At 40.1% G+C, this 14,223-nt stretch overlaps 1 protein-coding gene and 1 long non-coding RNA gene across 2 annotated transcripts in view; one reads left to right on the forward strand and one right to left on the reverse strand.

Moving 5' to 3' along the window:
* The first annotated feature begins 1,763 nt into the window (after positions 1–1,763).
* On the forward strand, positions 1,764–3,893 carry LOC125278604 (zona pellucida sperm-binding protein 4-like). The gene is made up of 8 exons (XM_048207899.1): positions 1,764–2,399; positions 2,476–2,663; positions 2,732–2,829; positions 2,898–3,055; positions 3,143–3,335; positions 3,401–3,548; positions 3,631–3,703; positions 3,784–3,893. The coding sequence occupies exons 1-8, from the start codon at positions 1,796–1,798 to the stop codon at positions 3,858–3,860; spliced, it is 1,539 nt and encodes a 512-aa protein (XP_048063856.1). The 5' UTR covers positions 1,764–1,795; the 3' UTR covers positions 3,861–3,893.
* Positions 1,822–14,223, reverse strand: part of LOC125278634 — a 31,204-nt gene continuing 18,802 nt past the window's right edge. Inside the window, exon 2 of the long non-coding RNA XR_007187190.1 lies at positions 1,822–1,994. This is a non-coding gene — a long non-coding RNA (uncharacterized LOC125278634). The remainder of the gene's footprint in view (positions 1,995–14,223) is intronic.

Raw genomic sequence — 14,223 nt, forward strand, 5'->3', positions numbered from 1 at the left:
TACACTCCACAGGCGCTGCATGCAATGTTTTTGTCAGGAGACAGGAGTAACAACTGCAGATTATGAGTTACCTGCGGTGAGTCCGACATAATGAATCCACTAACACAACACAGCGAATGCCGGTGGTAAACAGTCGTGTTCCAATACTCGTGCACGAGTTTTGGGAAGCGTTCCTTTGAAATGAGCTGTGAAGGACGGGGGCTGTTCTTACGCATGCGCTCATTTCAAAAACTCAGTAACAGTCTTTGGATTCTCAGTCGACGAAAAAATCCTCTCTATCACCTTTAAAGCATCATCTTGACGTCAGCATTTGTCAGTAAAAAAAGAAGAGGAGGAAGAGAGATTTGATCTTGTGATCAGTGAATATAAGGGGTGAAGATGTCACCCTCTTAAGGTGTCTGAGCCAATAAGGAGTTGCCCCCTCAGAGGGAAGTTTTACGAGTCTTTGATCTGTAGCAAGATATTAGCATAAGACACTGGATTGGATGAATGAGAAAAGAACCTTCTAGATTCTTATAATACTAATGTGTCACAGAGTTAGTAACATGTAACATAAATTTCCAAATAGGAAACGAAAGTTGGAGTCCGTAGATACCAAACATGCTACCAGTGTGATTTCAGTTATCTATACATTTGCAACTATGGAACATTAATACCAAAATAGTTCAAAAGAGAGAATTAATACATAGAATAAAGCCTATAAAAGGAAAGTCATGAGATGGGAAAATTGGATACATGTTTATACATTTCCCAAGTGGTTATATAGAGAATACATAGGATTAAGAGAGTTTATTTGTCCCTCTCAGAAAGAATGAGTCACTAGCCTCCACAGCATTCTTTCTGATCATAAAAGTACCATATATCTGTAACAGGACACCTAGTTCTGCCTGTGTGCTAGCTACATTTGGGATGCTGGTTGCAGTTTTAGGGGGATGGGTTCACAGAACTTTGATAAAGTGAGTTCATAGGTAATTCATTAAATATATTGAATAATTTTGTGTGCCTGATTGGTCCAGATGCTACAGTACCATTATAAAGCTTGGAAGAGCCAGGATATTTAATATAACTGATTGTGTGGTCTAAAAGATGATCATATACACCTATGGCTTGAGGGTGAGTAAATCATGGGATAATTTTCATTTTTGGGTCAACTATCCCTTTAGTACCAGGTGTAAACAGGGCTTGAGCATATGTGGCCATGCAAGAACAGCCTTTATGAGTTCTTCTGCTACATAAAATATTGGGATATACTGAAGAATCTTGATCTTGCCGTGTGTGCAGGATATTAAAAGACTTTATTGTATGAATTACTGTATTTCATAATGAAAATTTTAAGAATAGAGCAGCTATGGTTGAGTCAGGCTTACAATATCATTGTAACATTATCCTGCATGTTAAACTCTTGAGTCAGTCTGTATTTACAGTCCTGTTGCCATGAGAACTTCATCATGTTTCAAAGAAAAAACAATCCAGAACTGCCAAAATATCAACTACTGTATTCAGCTAATGAAGGGTAAAATAAAGGCTGAATTTGCTATAGCAGAAATAGTACTAGTATACTATTCTGAATTCAGCGCAATATGTGATTTTATGTTTGTTCAATAAGGGTGGAAAAAAGGACAATTGAATCTTAAGAACCAATAGAATCATTCAGTTTCATAAACTCCCACTCATGCAAGTCTGGAGAATCATGACAGTTAATGAAGTGGGAGGGATTATCGTTAATGAGCCAAAATCTGTAGAGTAGAAAAAGACCAAAGGGCAGCATCTCAACAGTGTGACTAGCTGTTGAACAATGGCTGGAAGTTGGTGTGTTGTTCAGTCTTTAGCACTTTGTGTGTGGTTTTGTGCTTTCTGTCATGCTGTTCCACAGTTGAGTAATCTGCCCCAGAATCCTCAAGCTTTGATGTTCCAGCAAACTGACCAGCGGTTTCAAGTGCCAGCTCAACAAGCTAGTCAACAGTTTCCTCAGCGGTTTCAACAACCAGCTCAAGCTAGTCAGCAGTTTCAACAGGGAGTTCAACAACTAGCTAGTCAACAGCAAGCTAGCCAACGGTTTCAACAACCAGCTCAAGCTAGTCAGCAGTTTCAACAGGCAGTTCAACAACTAGCTAGTCAACAGCAAGCTAGCCAACGGTTTCAACAACCAGCTCAAGCTAGTCAGCGGTTTCAACAGCCAGCTCAACAGCCAGCTCAACAAGCTAGTCAACAGCAAGCTAGCCAACAGTTTTCTCAGCAGTTTCAGCCTAAGCAGCCAGTGGCGCAGGCAGAGCCCCTTGACAAATGTGCTGTAGCTGATTATGAGCAGATCCAATGTGGACCACCTAGTATCAGTGGTGCTGAGTGTGAAGCTATCAACTGCTGCTTTAACGGACAGCAGTGTTATTATGGGAAGGCAGGTAAGAGTGAGTCAATGTAAAGGTGTTCATGTTAAACTGATCCTCAGAATTAATCTGCTCTTGTTCCTTGCTCCAGTGACTGTCCAGTGTATAAGAGATGGTCAGTTTGTGGTAGTGGTGGCTAGAGATGTTACTCTGCCTCGATTGAGCCTGGATTCAGTCCGTCTCCTTGGTGGAAACGATCCACCTTGCAGTCCTGTGGGATCCACACCTTCCTTTGCTATATACCAGTTCCCTGTCACTGCTTGTGGCACGAGCATGATGGTGAGTAGCTGCTTCTGGTTTTGTGTGGCTTAAAATGGACTGGATGCCAATAGTGTGACTGTTTGCAGGAGGACAGTGGATACGTGGTGTATGAAAACAGGATGACCTCCTCGTATGAAGTGGGGATCGGACCACTTGGTTCCATCACAAGGGACAGTCATTTTGAGTAAGTGATGTGTGCTTCAGCATATTTCTTAATCCATGACAAATGCTACAAGCTCACGGTTTGTCCAGGCTTCTCTTCCAGTGTAGGTACTCTGGTACTTCTGTGGAAGCTCTGGTTGTGGAGGTCAACACTGTTCCTCCACCTCCACCAGTAGCTGCTCCTGGACCCCTCAGGGTGGAGCTTAGACTGGCAAATGGTCAATGTGTCACCAAAGGCTGTGCAGAAGGTGAGTGTCTGTCCCAAGTATGCCTAAAGCCTTTCTGAAACTCCAGGTTGCAGCAGTTTCTGGTTTAACGCCAGTGTTCTTCCTCAGGGGACGAGGCGTACACATCCTACTACAGTGATGCTGATTATCCAGTCACAAAAGTCCTGCGGGAGCCTGTGTATGTTGAGGTGCGCATTTTGGAGAGGACCGACCCCAACATTGTCCTGATGCTGGGACACTGCTGGGCGACATCAACCCCCAGTCCACTTAGTCTACCCCAGTGGGACCTTCTGGTTGATGGGTGAGTAATGCCAGTCTTTATCCATCTAGTGTGCTGGAAGGCACTTCTGACTCTTTGCTCTTCAGATGCCCTTACCAGGATGACCGTTATCTGACCACATTGGTTCCTGTGGCTGGATCATCTGGTCTTCAGTTCCCAACCCACTACAAGCGCTTTGTTGTCAAGATGTTCACATTTGTGGATCCATCATCACTGGCTCCTCTGCAGGAAACCGTATGCTGTGCAGTCTGTCTTCAACCCTTAATCATCCTCTTTATAGTGAATTCTATGTCTTAACCCTTTCCCCCTCTGTTAGATCTTCATCCACTGCAGTACAGCGGTGTGCCATCCCTCTTCTGGCTCTTGTGAGCAAAGCTGCGCTAGGAAAAGTGAGTGACTGCTGTAAATTGACTTCAGGAACTGAGAAGTTATTCTCAAATGTGTCATGCTTTTACCATATCTCTTATAGGAAGAGACACGCACGTCAAGACTCTCTCTAGTGGGCAAACTGTGGTTTCTAGTGGACAAGTTAACCTGGTCATATGAATTTTGTGGTTTTAATAAAGTTTGTGAAATGCATGATTGTCTTTTTGGGTTTTTGACTGGAGTTTGGTCTTTCATGACTTGTATATTGGTCCAACGATGAAGTTACATGGAAATAGAAACTGCATAATGATATTCCCTCTAAAGTCAATGTTCACTTGTTGGGCCCCCCAATAACGCAAGTACAACACTAATTGTCCTTTTATCTCATCTTGTGACAATTTCTCTTTGTGGTAGACTTGCAGTTTCCCTCCTAGGATGCTACCTGAGGCTCTGTTTACACCTGGTACTAAAGTTGATTCAATCATGCATGGACTATATAAACGGCTGTTTACAACACCATTTCCAACTAAACTGAATTTAAGCATTTTGGTCATTTACACTGTTTGGGGCCTAAAAATGAATGTTGGAAAACTGGTTTCAAAGTGCAACTTTCTGAAAATTTGTGTAAACTACAAACACATCTGTGAAAATGGTGAAGGCACACATGTTTAGTCTACAGGAATGCACATTTGGTGGCAGTGCTCTATAAAATGTTGTTTTGCTCTATCCTCTGTACTTCTGTTTGTCATTGCATCTTGCATCAGGTCAGAGATTACTCTTTTGGTGTAGGCCATCTGCCGGAAGCCAGTTATTTTAGATTTAAATATGGATATGTTTCTTACAAAAACAGATTTACTTCAGAAGGCCTTTATTAACCCCCTGGAGTTGTGTGGATATCTCTTAGGATGGATGGATGTGCTTTTTTTTTGGACTTCAAAATCAGGAGCACGGTTCAGTACTGTAGCAAATTAGCTCAAAATAAATATGAATAATTAATCATAACTAGTTGTAATAATATTTGGATCAGTTAATAAAATTAATGTAATATTACAATCAATTAACCTGTTGTCCAATGAACACGCAGTGTTAATTTATTAATTCTATGAAATATTCATTTCCAGGTTATGGGAAATAATCTTATTGTACAGTACTACTAAAAGCCTGTAGTCGGGATCGACATGAATAGGGACTCCAGCATATGAGCGCAAAACACAGAAAACTTTACATGTGACATGAACAAGACTTTATTAACTAGACTAAACACTTAAACTACTCTAACATTCACAAACATACATGCATACAGTTTACCGAGAGAGAGAGAAAGCTAAAGCAGAGTACAGGAAAGCAAGAAGTTACAGCATTGTTTGACATTCAGCAGATCAACAGCCTTGAGCAAACCATAAGTTTAGTTTTAACAGGCCCTTCTTTAAAAGGGGTAAGGATACTAAAATACGAAAACTAGATACGAAACTAACACAATGGTTATGGCTACTTGTTTGACTTTTTAGTTTTAAGTCTGGGTGCCAAAAAGTTCATAGATCAACAAGGAACCAAATTTCAACATCAAGCATTATTTTCATATATTCAAGGTAACATAGACTTTACATATAACAGGTTTTCTGTTATCTGTCACATTTCAGCATTTAGACATTCAGCAGCCCAAGTGTCCTACTCACAAGTTAACTTCCTGGACAAGGAATAGCACAAGGGCTAACATCTCTGTTAAAGGGTTAGTTCACCCAGAAATTAAATTTCTTTCATTAATTACTCACCCTAATTTTGCTCCAAACCCCTAAGACCTTCATTAATCTTCAGAACACAAATTAAGATATTATGCGTGTACAACCTCAGCTGTGTAGGAGACTGACATAAAAGGGAAGAAAGTCGTTTTTTTTGTTTTGTTTTTTGCGCTCAAATAGTATTCTTGTCACTTCATAACATTAAGGTTGAACCACTGCAGTCACATTGACTATTTTAACAATGTCTTTACTACCTTTCTGTGCCTTGAAAGTGGTAGTTAGGGGGTGTTGCAGTCTATCTGAGGTCAGATAGCTCACGGATTTCATCAAAAATAACCTAATTTGTGTTCCAAAGATGAACTTGGAAAAGGTCTTACTGATTGTGGGTAAAAGTGGTCATAACGACATGGCTTGAGGGTGAGTAATTAATGACAGAAATTTCATTTTTAGGTGAACTAACCCTTTAAAAATATCAGAGTTAGAGGAAGCCAGAAGGTGCATTAGATGTAGTCTCTTGATTTGAGTTAGTGTCATTGGTTCATAGTGTCATCGATCATAGTCTTCAATTCAATGTTACAGAAGTTTGAAAGTTTTCTAAGTCCTTCCAGTGGATCGAAACATCTATGTGATGTCCTAAAATCTAAATTCATCAGTACCTTCTGGAAGAATTCAAAAGTGAATTTGAGACTCGGAGCATAGCTTGATTGCGTAGATCAATCCAAACAGCAAACAGCATCCAAAGGAAAAACTCCTAAGTGTTGTAGCAGTTTTAAACCCTCTGTTGCTACGCCAATATCCACTGGCTCATCCTCCGCACTTTCTTTAAGGGTCACAAAAGGGCCCAGAGTGGTCTCAGAAATTCCTCCCTCAGTTCCTTCAGGATTGCAGTCCTAAGCAAGTAAATGAACAAATGAATAAATATATAACACCTTGTTTAGTTTCACTGAAATATTGGCAGCACACAGCAATATACTATATGTGTAGGTCATAACAAAAAAATATATACAGTACACACCTGGAATTCTGGAAGAATTCTGGAGAACTGGAAGTGTTGTAATGTCCCCATTGAGATACACACAATAGTAATATTTACAGTATCAGCCAGAAGTCTTTCAAATATAATTCCTTCGAAGTGATGGTGCTTTATGTAACATTATGTAAGTTGACATTTGTGTTGGCTACTGTATACAGGCCACCAGGGCACAATACAGACTTTATCAAAGAGATTGCCGATTTTCTATCAGAATTAGTACTAGCTGCAGATAAAGTCCTTGTTGTTGGTGATTTTAATATCCATGTAGATAATAAAAAATACTCATTAGGATTGGCATTTACAGACATTCCAAACTCTATTGGTGTTAGACAACACGTGTCGGGACCCACTCATTGTCGTAATCATACTTTAGATTTAATATTGTCACATGGAATCGATATTGATGCTGTTGAAATTCTACAGCAGAGTGATGACATCTCAGATCATTATCTAGTCTCGTGTATATTACATTTAGTTAAAGCGGCTAAACTGCCTCCCTGCCATAAATATGGTAGAACCATCACTTCTACTACTAAAGATTGCTTTATAAATAATCTTCCTGATCAGTTTCATCGCCTTAGCATACCAGACAGCTTAGAAGACCTCGATATTGCAACAGAAACTATTGACTCTCTCTTTTCCAGCACATTAGACTCAGTTGCTCCTTTGCGTTTAAAAAAGATTAAGGAAATTAATCCAACACCATGGTACAATGAGCACACTCGGGCCCTAAAAACAGCAGTTAGAAAAATGGAGTGCAGCTGGAAGAAAACAAAACTAGAAGTATTTCGCATTTCGTGGAGAGAGAAAATGACTGAGTACAGAAAGGCCTTAAAAACTGCTAGATCTGCCTATTTTTCAAAACTTTTAGAAGAAAATAAACACAACCCTAGGTATTTATTTGATACAGTGGCTAAATTAACAAGAAATAAAGCTTCAACTTCTGATGTTTCCAAAGAGCACAGCAGTAATGACTTTATGAACTTCTTTACTTGCAAGATTGATAATATTAGAGAAAAAATTATAACCATGCAACCGTCTACTACAGTCTTGTGTCAGACAGTGCATTGTAATGTCCCTAAAGAAAAATTCAATTCATTTACTGCTTTAGGAGAGGAAGAATTGTCTAAACTTGTTAAATATTCAAAATCATCCACATGTATGTTAGACCCTATACCGACTAAGCTATTGAAAGAGATGCTTCCAGAGGTCATAGATCCTCTTCTTAATATTGTTAATTCATCTTTATCACTAGGATACGTACCAAAAACCTTTAAGCTGGCTGTTATTAAACCTCTTATTAAAAAAACACAACTTGACCCTAGAGAATTAGTCAATAACAGGCCGATCTCAAATCTCACTTTTCTGTCAAAAATACTAGAAAAGGCAGTTTCATCACAACTATGTTCCTTTTTAGAAAGAAATAGTATCTGTGAAGATTTCCAGTCAGGATTTAGACCATACCATAGTACTGAGACTGCTCTCATTAGAGTTACTAATGATTTGCTCTTATCATCAGATCGTGGTTGTATCTCTCTATTAGTGTTACTGGATCTTAGTGCTGCATTTGACACTATTGATCACAATATTCTCTTAAATAGACTTGAAAACTATGTTGGCATTAGTGGAATTGCATTGGCATGGTTCAAATCATACTTATCTGACCGTTATCAGTTTGTAGTAGTAAAATGATGAGATGTCATATCAATCACAAGTTAAATATGGAGTACCACAAGGCTCAGTACTAGGACCGTTGCTTTTTACTCTGTACATGCTACCCTTGGGAGATATCATTAGGAAGCATGGCATTAGTTTTCATTGTTACGCTGATGATAATCAGCTCTATATTTCTTCGCGCCCTGACGAAAATCACCAATTCGCTAAATTAACAGAATGTATAGCTGATATAAAAAACTGGATGACCAGTAATTTCCTACTACTAAATTCAGGAAAAACAGAGATTCTAATTTTTGGACTGAAAACTTCTTCACGCAATAATCTAGAATACTGTCTAACACTTGATGGCTGCTCTGTTAAGTCTTCGTCGTCAGCTAGGAACCTGGGTGTGCTCTTTGATATCAATCTTTAATTTGAAGGCCATGTTACTAGCATCTGTAAAACTGCATTCTTCCATCTGAAAAATATATCTAAACTACGACACATGCTCTCAATGAAAAATGCAGAACAGTTAGTGCATGCGTTTATGACCTCAAGGCTAGACTACTGTAACGCTCTACTGGGTGGTTGTTCTGCTCGCTTGATAAATAAACTACAGCTCACACAAAATGCAGCAGCTAGAGTTCTTACTAGAACTAGGAAGTATGACCATATTAGCCCAGTTCTGTCATCACTGCATTGGCTTCCTGTTAAACATTGTATAGATTTTAAAATCTTGCTAATTACTTACAAAGCACTAAATGGTTTAGCTCCCCAGTACCCAAGCGAGCTCTTAATACATTATAGTCCTTCACGTTTATTGTGATCTCAGAATTCAGGCCATCTGATAATACCTAGAATATCAAAATCAACTGCAGGCGGTAGATCCTTCTCCTATTTGGCACCTAAACTCTGGAACAATCTTCCTAGCATTGTTCGGGAAGCAGACACACTCTGTCAGTTTAAATCTAGACTAAAAACACATCTCTTTAACCTGGCATACACATAACACATTATCAATTTATATTTTCAAATCCATTAAAGGATTATTAGGCTGCATAAATTAGGTCAGCCGGAACCGGGAACACTTCCTATAACACCAGATGTACTCGTTACATCAGAAAAAGAATGGCATCTACGCTAATATTAGTCTTTCTGTTTATCTCGAGGTTTACCGTAGTCAACCGGATCTGGGCCGTATCCAGCTGAGACCAAGGACCTGCGCCTTGACACGACCACAACGCAGCCCTGAAGTATCAGCAGAGATTGAGTCAACTAGATCATCCATTGTGAAGACATCATCAACACGACAGCCAGTGCCACAGTTCCTCAACAGACCATCCATACCGGCGTGATGAATACGATCCTCAACTGGATGGAACTGAAATAAATACTTTGATTGTTGTGATCCTATCAGACTTATAATAGCAACCTGATTGTAACAAAGCACTGTTCGCCAGAGGAGAACTGGCCCCCCGACTAAGCCTGGTTTCTCCCAAGGTTTTTTTTTTCTCCATTTTAACACCTATTTGCCACTTGTTTGCCACCTGATGTCACCTGATGGAGTTTGGGTTCCTTGCCGCTGTCGCCTTTGGCTTGCTTAGTTGGGGACACTTGACATTTGATATTCAATAGTATTCTTGACATTTATTCAACAGTGCTTCTGATCTGCCTGCATTGACACTATTATTTAAGAGCTGCTGTGCAGCCAAATTATGTACCAGTTATCAATGTAAAGCTGCTTTGACACAATCTGCATTGTAAAAAGCGCTATATAAATAAAGGTGACTTGACTTGACTTGACTTGTGCAGGATATTAAAAGACTTTATTGTATGAATTATTGTATTTCATAATGAATATTTTAAGAATAGAGCAGCTATGGTTGAGTCAGGCTTACAATATCATTGTAACATTATCCTGCATGTTAAACTCTTGAGTGAGTCTGTATTTACAGTCCTGTTGCCATGAGAACTTCATCATGTTTCAAAGAAAAAACAATCCAGAACTGCCAAAATATCAACTACTGCATTCAGCTAATGAAGGATAAAATAAAGGCTGAATTTGCTATAGCAGAAATAGTACTAGTATACTATTCTGAATTCAGCGCAATATGTGATTTTATGTTTGTTCAATAAGGGTGGAAAAAAGGACAATTGAATCTTAAGAACCAATAGGATCATTCAGTTTCATAAACTCCCACACATACAAGTATGGAGAATCATAACAGTTAATGAAGTGGGAGGGATTATCGTTAATGAGCCAAAATCTGTAGAGTAGAAAAAGACCAAAGGACAGCATCTCAACAGTGTGACTAGCTGTTGAACAATGGCTGGAAGTTGGTGTGTTGTTCAGTCTTTAGCACTTTGTGTGTGGTTTTGTGCTTTCTGTCATGCTGTTCCACAGTTGAGTAATCTGCCCCAGAATCCTCAAGCTTTGATGTTCCAGCTAACTGACCAGCGGTTTCAACAACCAGCTCAACAACCAGCTCAACAAGCTAGTCAACAGTTGCCTCAGCGGTTTCAACAACCAGCTCAAGCTAGCCAACAGTTTCAACAACCAGCTCAACAAGCTAGTCAACTGCAAGCTAGCCAACGGTTTCAACAACCAGCTCAACAAGCTAGTCAACAGCAAGCTAGCCAACGGTTTCAACAACCAGCTCAAGTTAATCAACAGTTTCAACAACCAGCTCAAGCTAGCCAACAGTTTCAACAACCAGCTCAACAAGCTAGTCAACTGCAAGCTAGCCAACGGTTTCAACAACCAGCTCAACAAGCTAGTCAACAGCAAGCTAGCCAACGGTTTCAACAACCAGCTCAAGCTAATCAACAGTTTCAACAACCAGCTCAAGCTAGCCAACAGTTTCAACAACCAGCTCAACAAGCTAGTCAACAGTTTTCTCAGCAGTTTCAGCCTAAGCAGCCAGTGGCGCAGGCAGAGCCCCTTGACAAATGTGCTGTAGCTGATTATGAGCAAATTCAATGTGGACCACCTGGTATCAGTGGTGCTGAGTGTGAAGCTATCAACTGCTGCTTTAACGGACAGCAGTGTTATTATGGGAAGGCAGGTAAGAGTGAGTCAATGTAAAGGTGTTCATGTTAAACTGATCCTCAACATTAATCTGCTCTTGTTCCTTGTTCCAGTGACTGTCCAGTGTATAAGAGATGGTCAGTTTGTGGTGGTGGTGGCTAGAGATGTTACTCTGCCTCGATTGAGCCTGGATTCAGTCAGTCTCCTGGGTGGAAACGATCCACCTTGCAGTCCTGTGGGATCCACACCTTCCTTTGCTATATACCAGTTCCCTGTCACTGCTTGTGGCACAAGCATGATTGTGAGTAGCTGCTTGTGGTTTTGATCTGCATGGCTTAAATGAATTGGATTCCAATAGTGACTGTTTGCAGGAGGACAGTGGATATGTGGTGTATGAAAACAGGATGACCTCCTCGTATGAAGTGGGGATCGGACCACTTGGTTCCATCACACGGGACAGTCATTTTGAGTAAGTGGTGTGTGCTTCAGCATATTTCTTAATCCATGACAAATGCTACATGCTCACGGTTTGTCCAGGCTTCTCTTTCAGTGTAGGTACTCTGGTACTTCTGTGGAAGCTCTGGTTGTGGAGGTCAACACTGTTCCTCCACCGCCACCAGTAGCTGCTCCTGGACCCCTCAGGGTGGAGCTTAGACTGGCAAATGGTCAATGTGTTACCAAAGGCTGTGCAGAAGGTGAGTGTCTGTCCCAAGTATGCCTAAAGCCTTTCTGAAACTCCAGGTTGCAGCAGTTTCTGGTTTAACGCCAGTGTTCTTCCTCAGGGGACGAGGCGTACACATCCTACTACAGTGATGCTGATTATCCAGTCACAAAAGTCCTGCGGGAGCCTGTGTATGTTGAGGTGCGCATTTTGGAGAGGACCGACCCCAACATTGTCCTGATGCTGGGACACTGCTGGGCGACATCAACCCCCAGTTCACTCAGTCTACCCCAGTGGGACCTTCTGGTTGATGGGTGAGTAATGCCAGTCTTTATCCATCTAGTGTGCTGTAAGGCACTTATGATTGCCTCTTTGCTTTTCAGATGCCCTTACCAGGATGACCGTTATCTGACCACATTGGTTCCAGTGGCTGGATCATCTGGTCTTCAGTTCCTAACCCACTACAAGCGGTTTGTTGTAAAGATGTTCACATTTGTGGATCCATCGTCACTGGCTCCTCTTCAGGAAACTGTAAGCTCTTCAGTCTATCTTCAACCCTTAATGGTCAACCTTTTTTGTAGTGAATTCTATGTCTTAACCCTTTTCCCCTCTGTTAGATCTTCATCCACTGTAGTACAGAGGTGTGCCATCCCTCTTCTGGCTCTTGTGAGCAAAGCTGCACTAGGAAACGTGAGTGCTTGCTTTGAATTAACTTGAGTATGGTCTCTAAATTCCCCTCATGCTTCTACAATTTCTTCTACAGGAAGAGACGTGCACATCAAGACGCTCTCTAGTCAGCAAACTGTGGTTTCAAGTGGAGAAGTTAACCTGGTCATGTGAATCTAGTAACTTAATAAACCTCATGAAATGCAACGGTGTCTCTTGGTTGTCCTTTTTTTTTTTTTTTTTTTTTTTTTTTTTTTTTGCTTCAACAAGTCTGTGCATTCTGACTGGGGTTACAGACTTGAACTAAACAAGCCAAGCTTCTGCCCAAGCTATGTTGCCAACCTGGCCCCTACTCTACATGTTCCACATGGTATTAAACTAAGGGTTGTTTAACTTGGGCTCTTTATGTGACTCTATGGTTGGACTAAAATAACTGCCTCTTGATACTTCAGCAAGCCCAAGTCCCTTTTTAAAGTCTTTGTTTGGCCATGTTTGTAATGCCATTTGAAGGCTTTTCCTTCAGTCGTACAAATACCACATATCTGGAATAAGTGGTACCAACCTGCAATTTCTTGTATCCCATGTTTTGAAACTGGCCATTACTTCCAGTTAGTCCCAGTAGTGTTTATTGAAAGGACCAGTGCTTTAATCTCAATTGGTAAGTATTTTTGTCAATCTGATCAAAAGTAGATTATTAAATTTGGGTGTAGCCTGTCTACTTTTGATCTGATAAACCCAAACCCATATTAATACCAGGTGTAAACTGAGCTTGAGAGCATTACATATGTGGCTATGCAAGTACAGCCCTTTGAGCTCTGGATTTTCATGTGACTAGTTTAGTCTTGACTAAAAGTTGTCCTTTTGAACCATGTTTGATTTTCAGTTAAAGTGGTTTGAAAGTGAAATCCTATTTGTATAATCTTTCCCACTGGAGATGAGGGTAATGGCAGCAGTTAAGATAATTCCATAATATCTACCTAAAGATATATTTGGAAGGATCCTATCCTCCCCTGACAATACATGTTTTAATTTAAGGTGTTATTGCCTCATAATTGCAGGGCTAGTCTGCACCCTGCATAATTATATATTGGGCTATTGTCATGGCCAGCTCACAAGCCACGACAAAGACAACACGTTGGATCAGGATCAAAAAGGAATAACATTTATTAAAGTAAGATTCAATTAGAAAAAAAAGAAAAACGAAAAAACAAATGAAAAAGAACAAAAACGACATGAGAAGGGGAGAGCGCATGTCTTCACAACTGAAGGGAACTGCTTAAATTTGCCGGCATCAGCTCCAACACAGGTGTAAGTTCTCAGTCATTATGACATCACTCACCCTAACTCCTTCCTGGAAAACAAACAAAGGGAAAAAACAAGCACTCCACAAATATAACCCATACTGTGTTCATAATACTATACTTATGGATCTTGAACTTAAAGTGTGTGGAGGATATTAAGTCTTTATTATATAAATTACTGTATTTTATAATGCATAAAATTATGAATAGAGCAGCTATGGCTGAGTCAGGCTTACAATATCATTGTAACATTATCCTGCATGTAAAACTATTCAGTCAATCTCTATTTACAGGCCTGTTGCCATGAGAACACCAAGATATTTCAAAGAAAAAATCCAGAATTGCCCAAACATCAGCTATTAAGGCTGAATTTGGAATGGCAGAAATAGTACTAGTATTGTACAATCTTGTACAATCAGGCCAAAAACACACTGACAAAAGAGATTAGAGTGGCTAAGA

The sequence above is a fragment of the Megalobrama amblycephala genome, linkage group LG11, assembly GCF_018812025.1.
Source record: "Megalobrama amblycephala isolate DHTTF-2021 linkage group LG11, ASM1881202v1, whole genome shotgun sequence".
NCBI lineage: Eukaryota > Metazoa > Chordata > Actinopteri > Cypriniformes > Xenocyprididae > Megalobrama > Megalobrama amblycephala.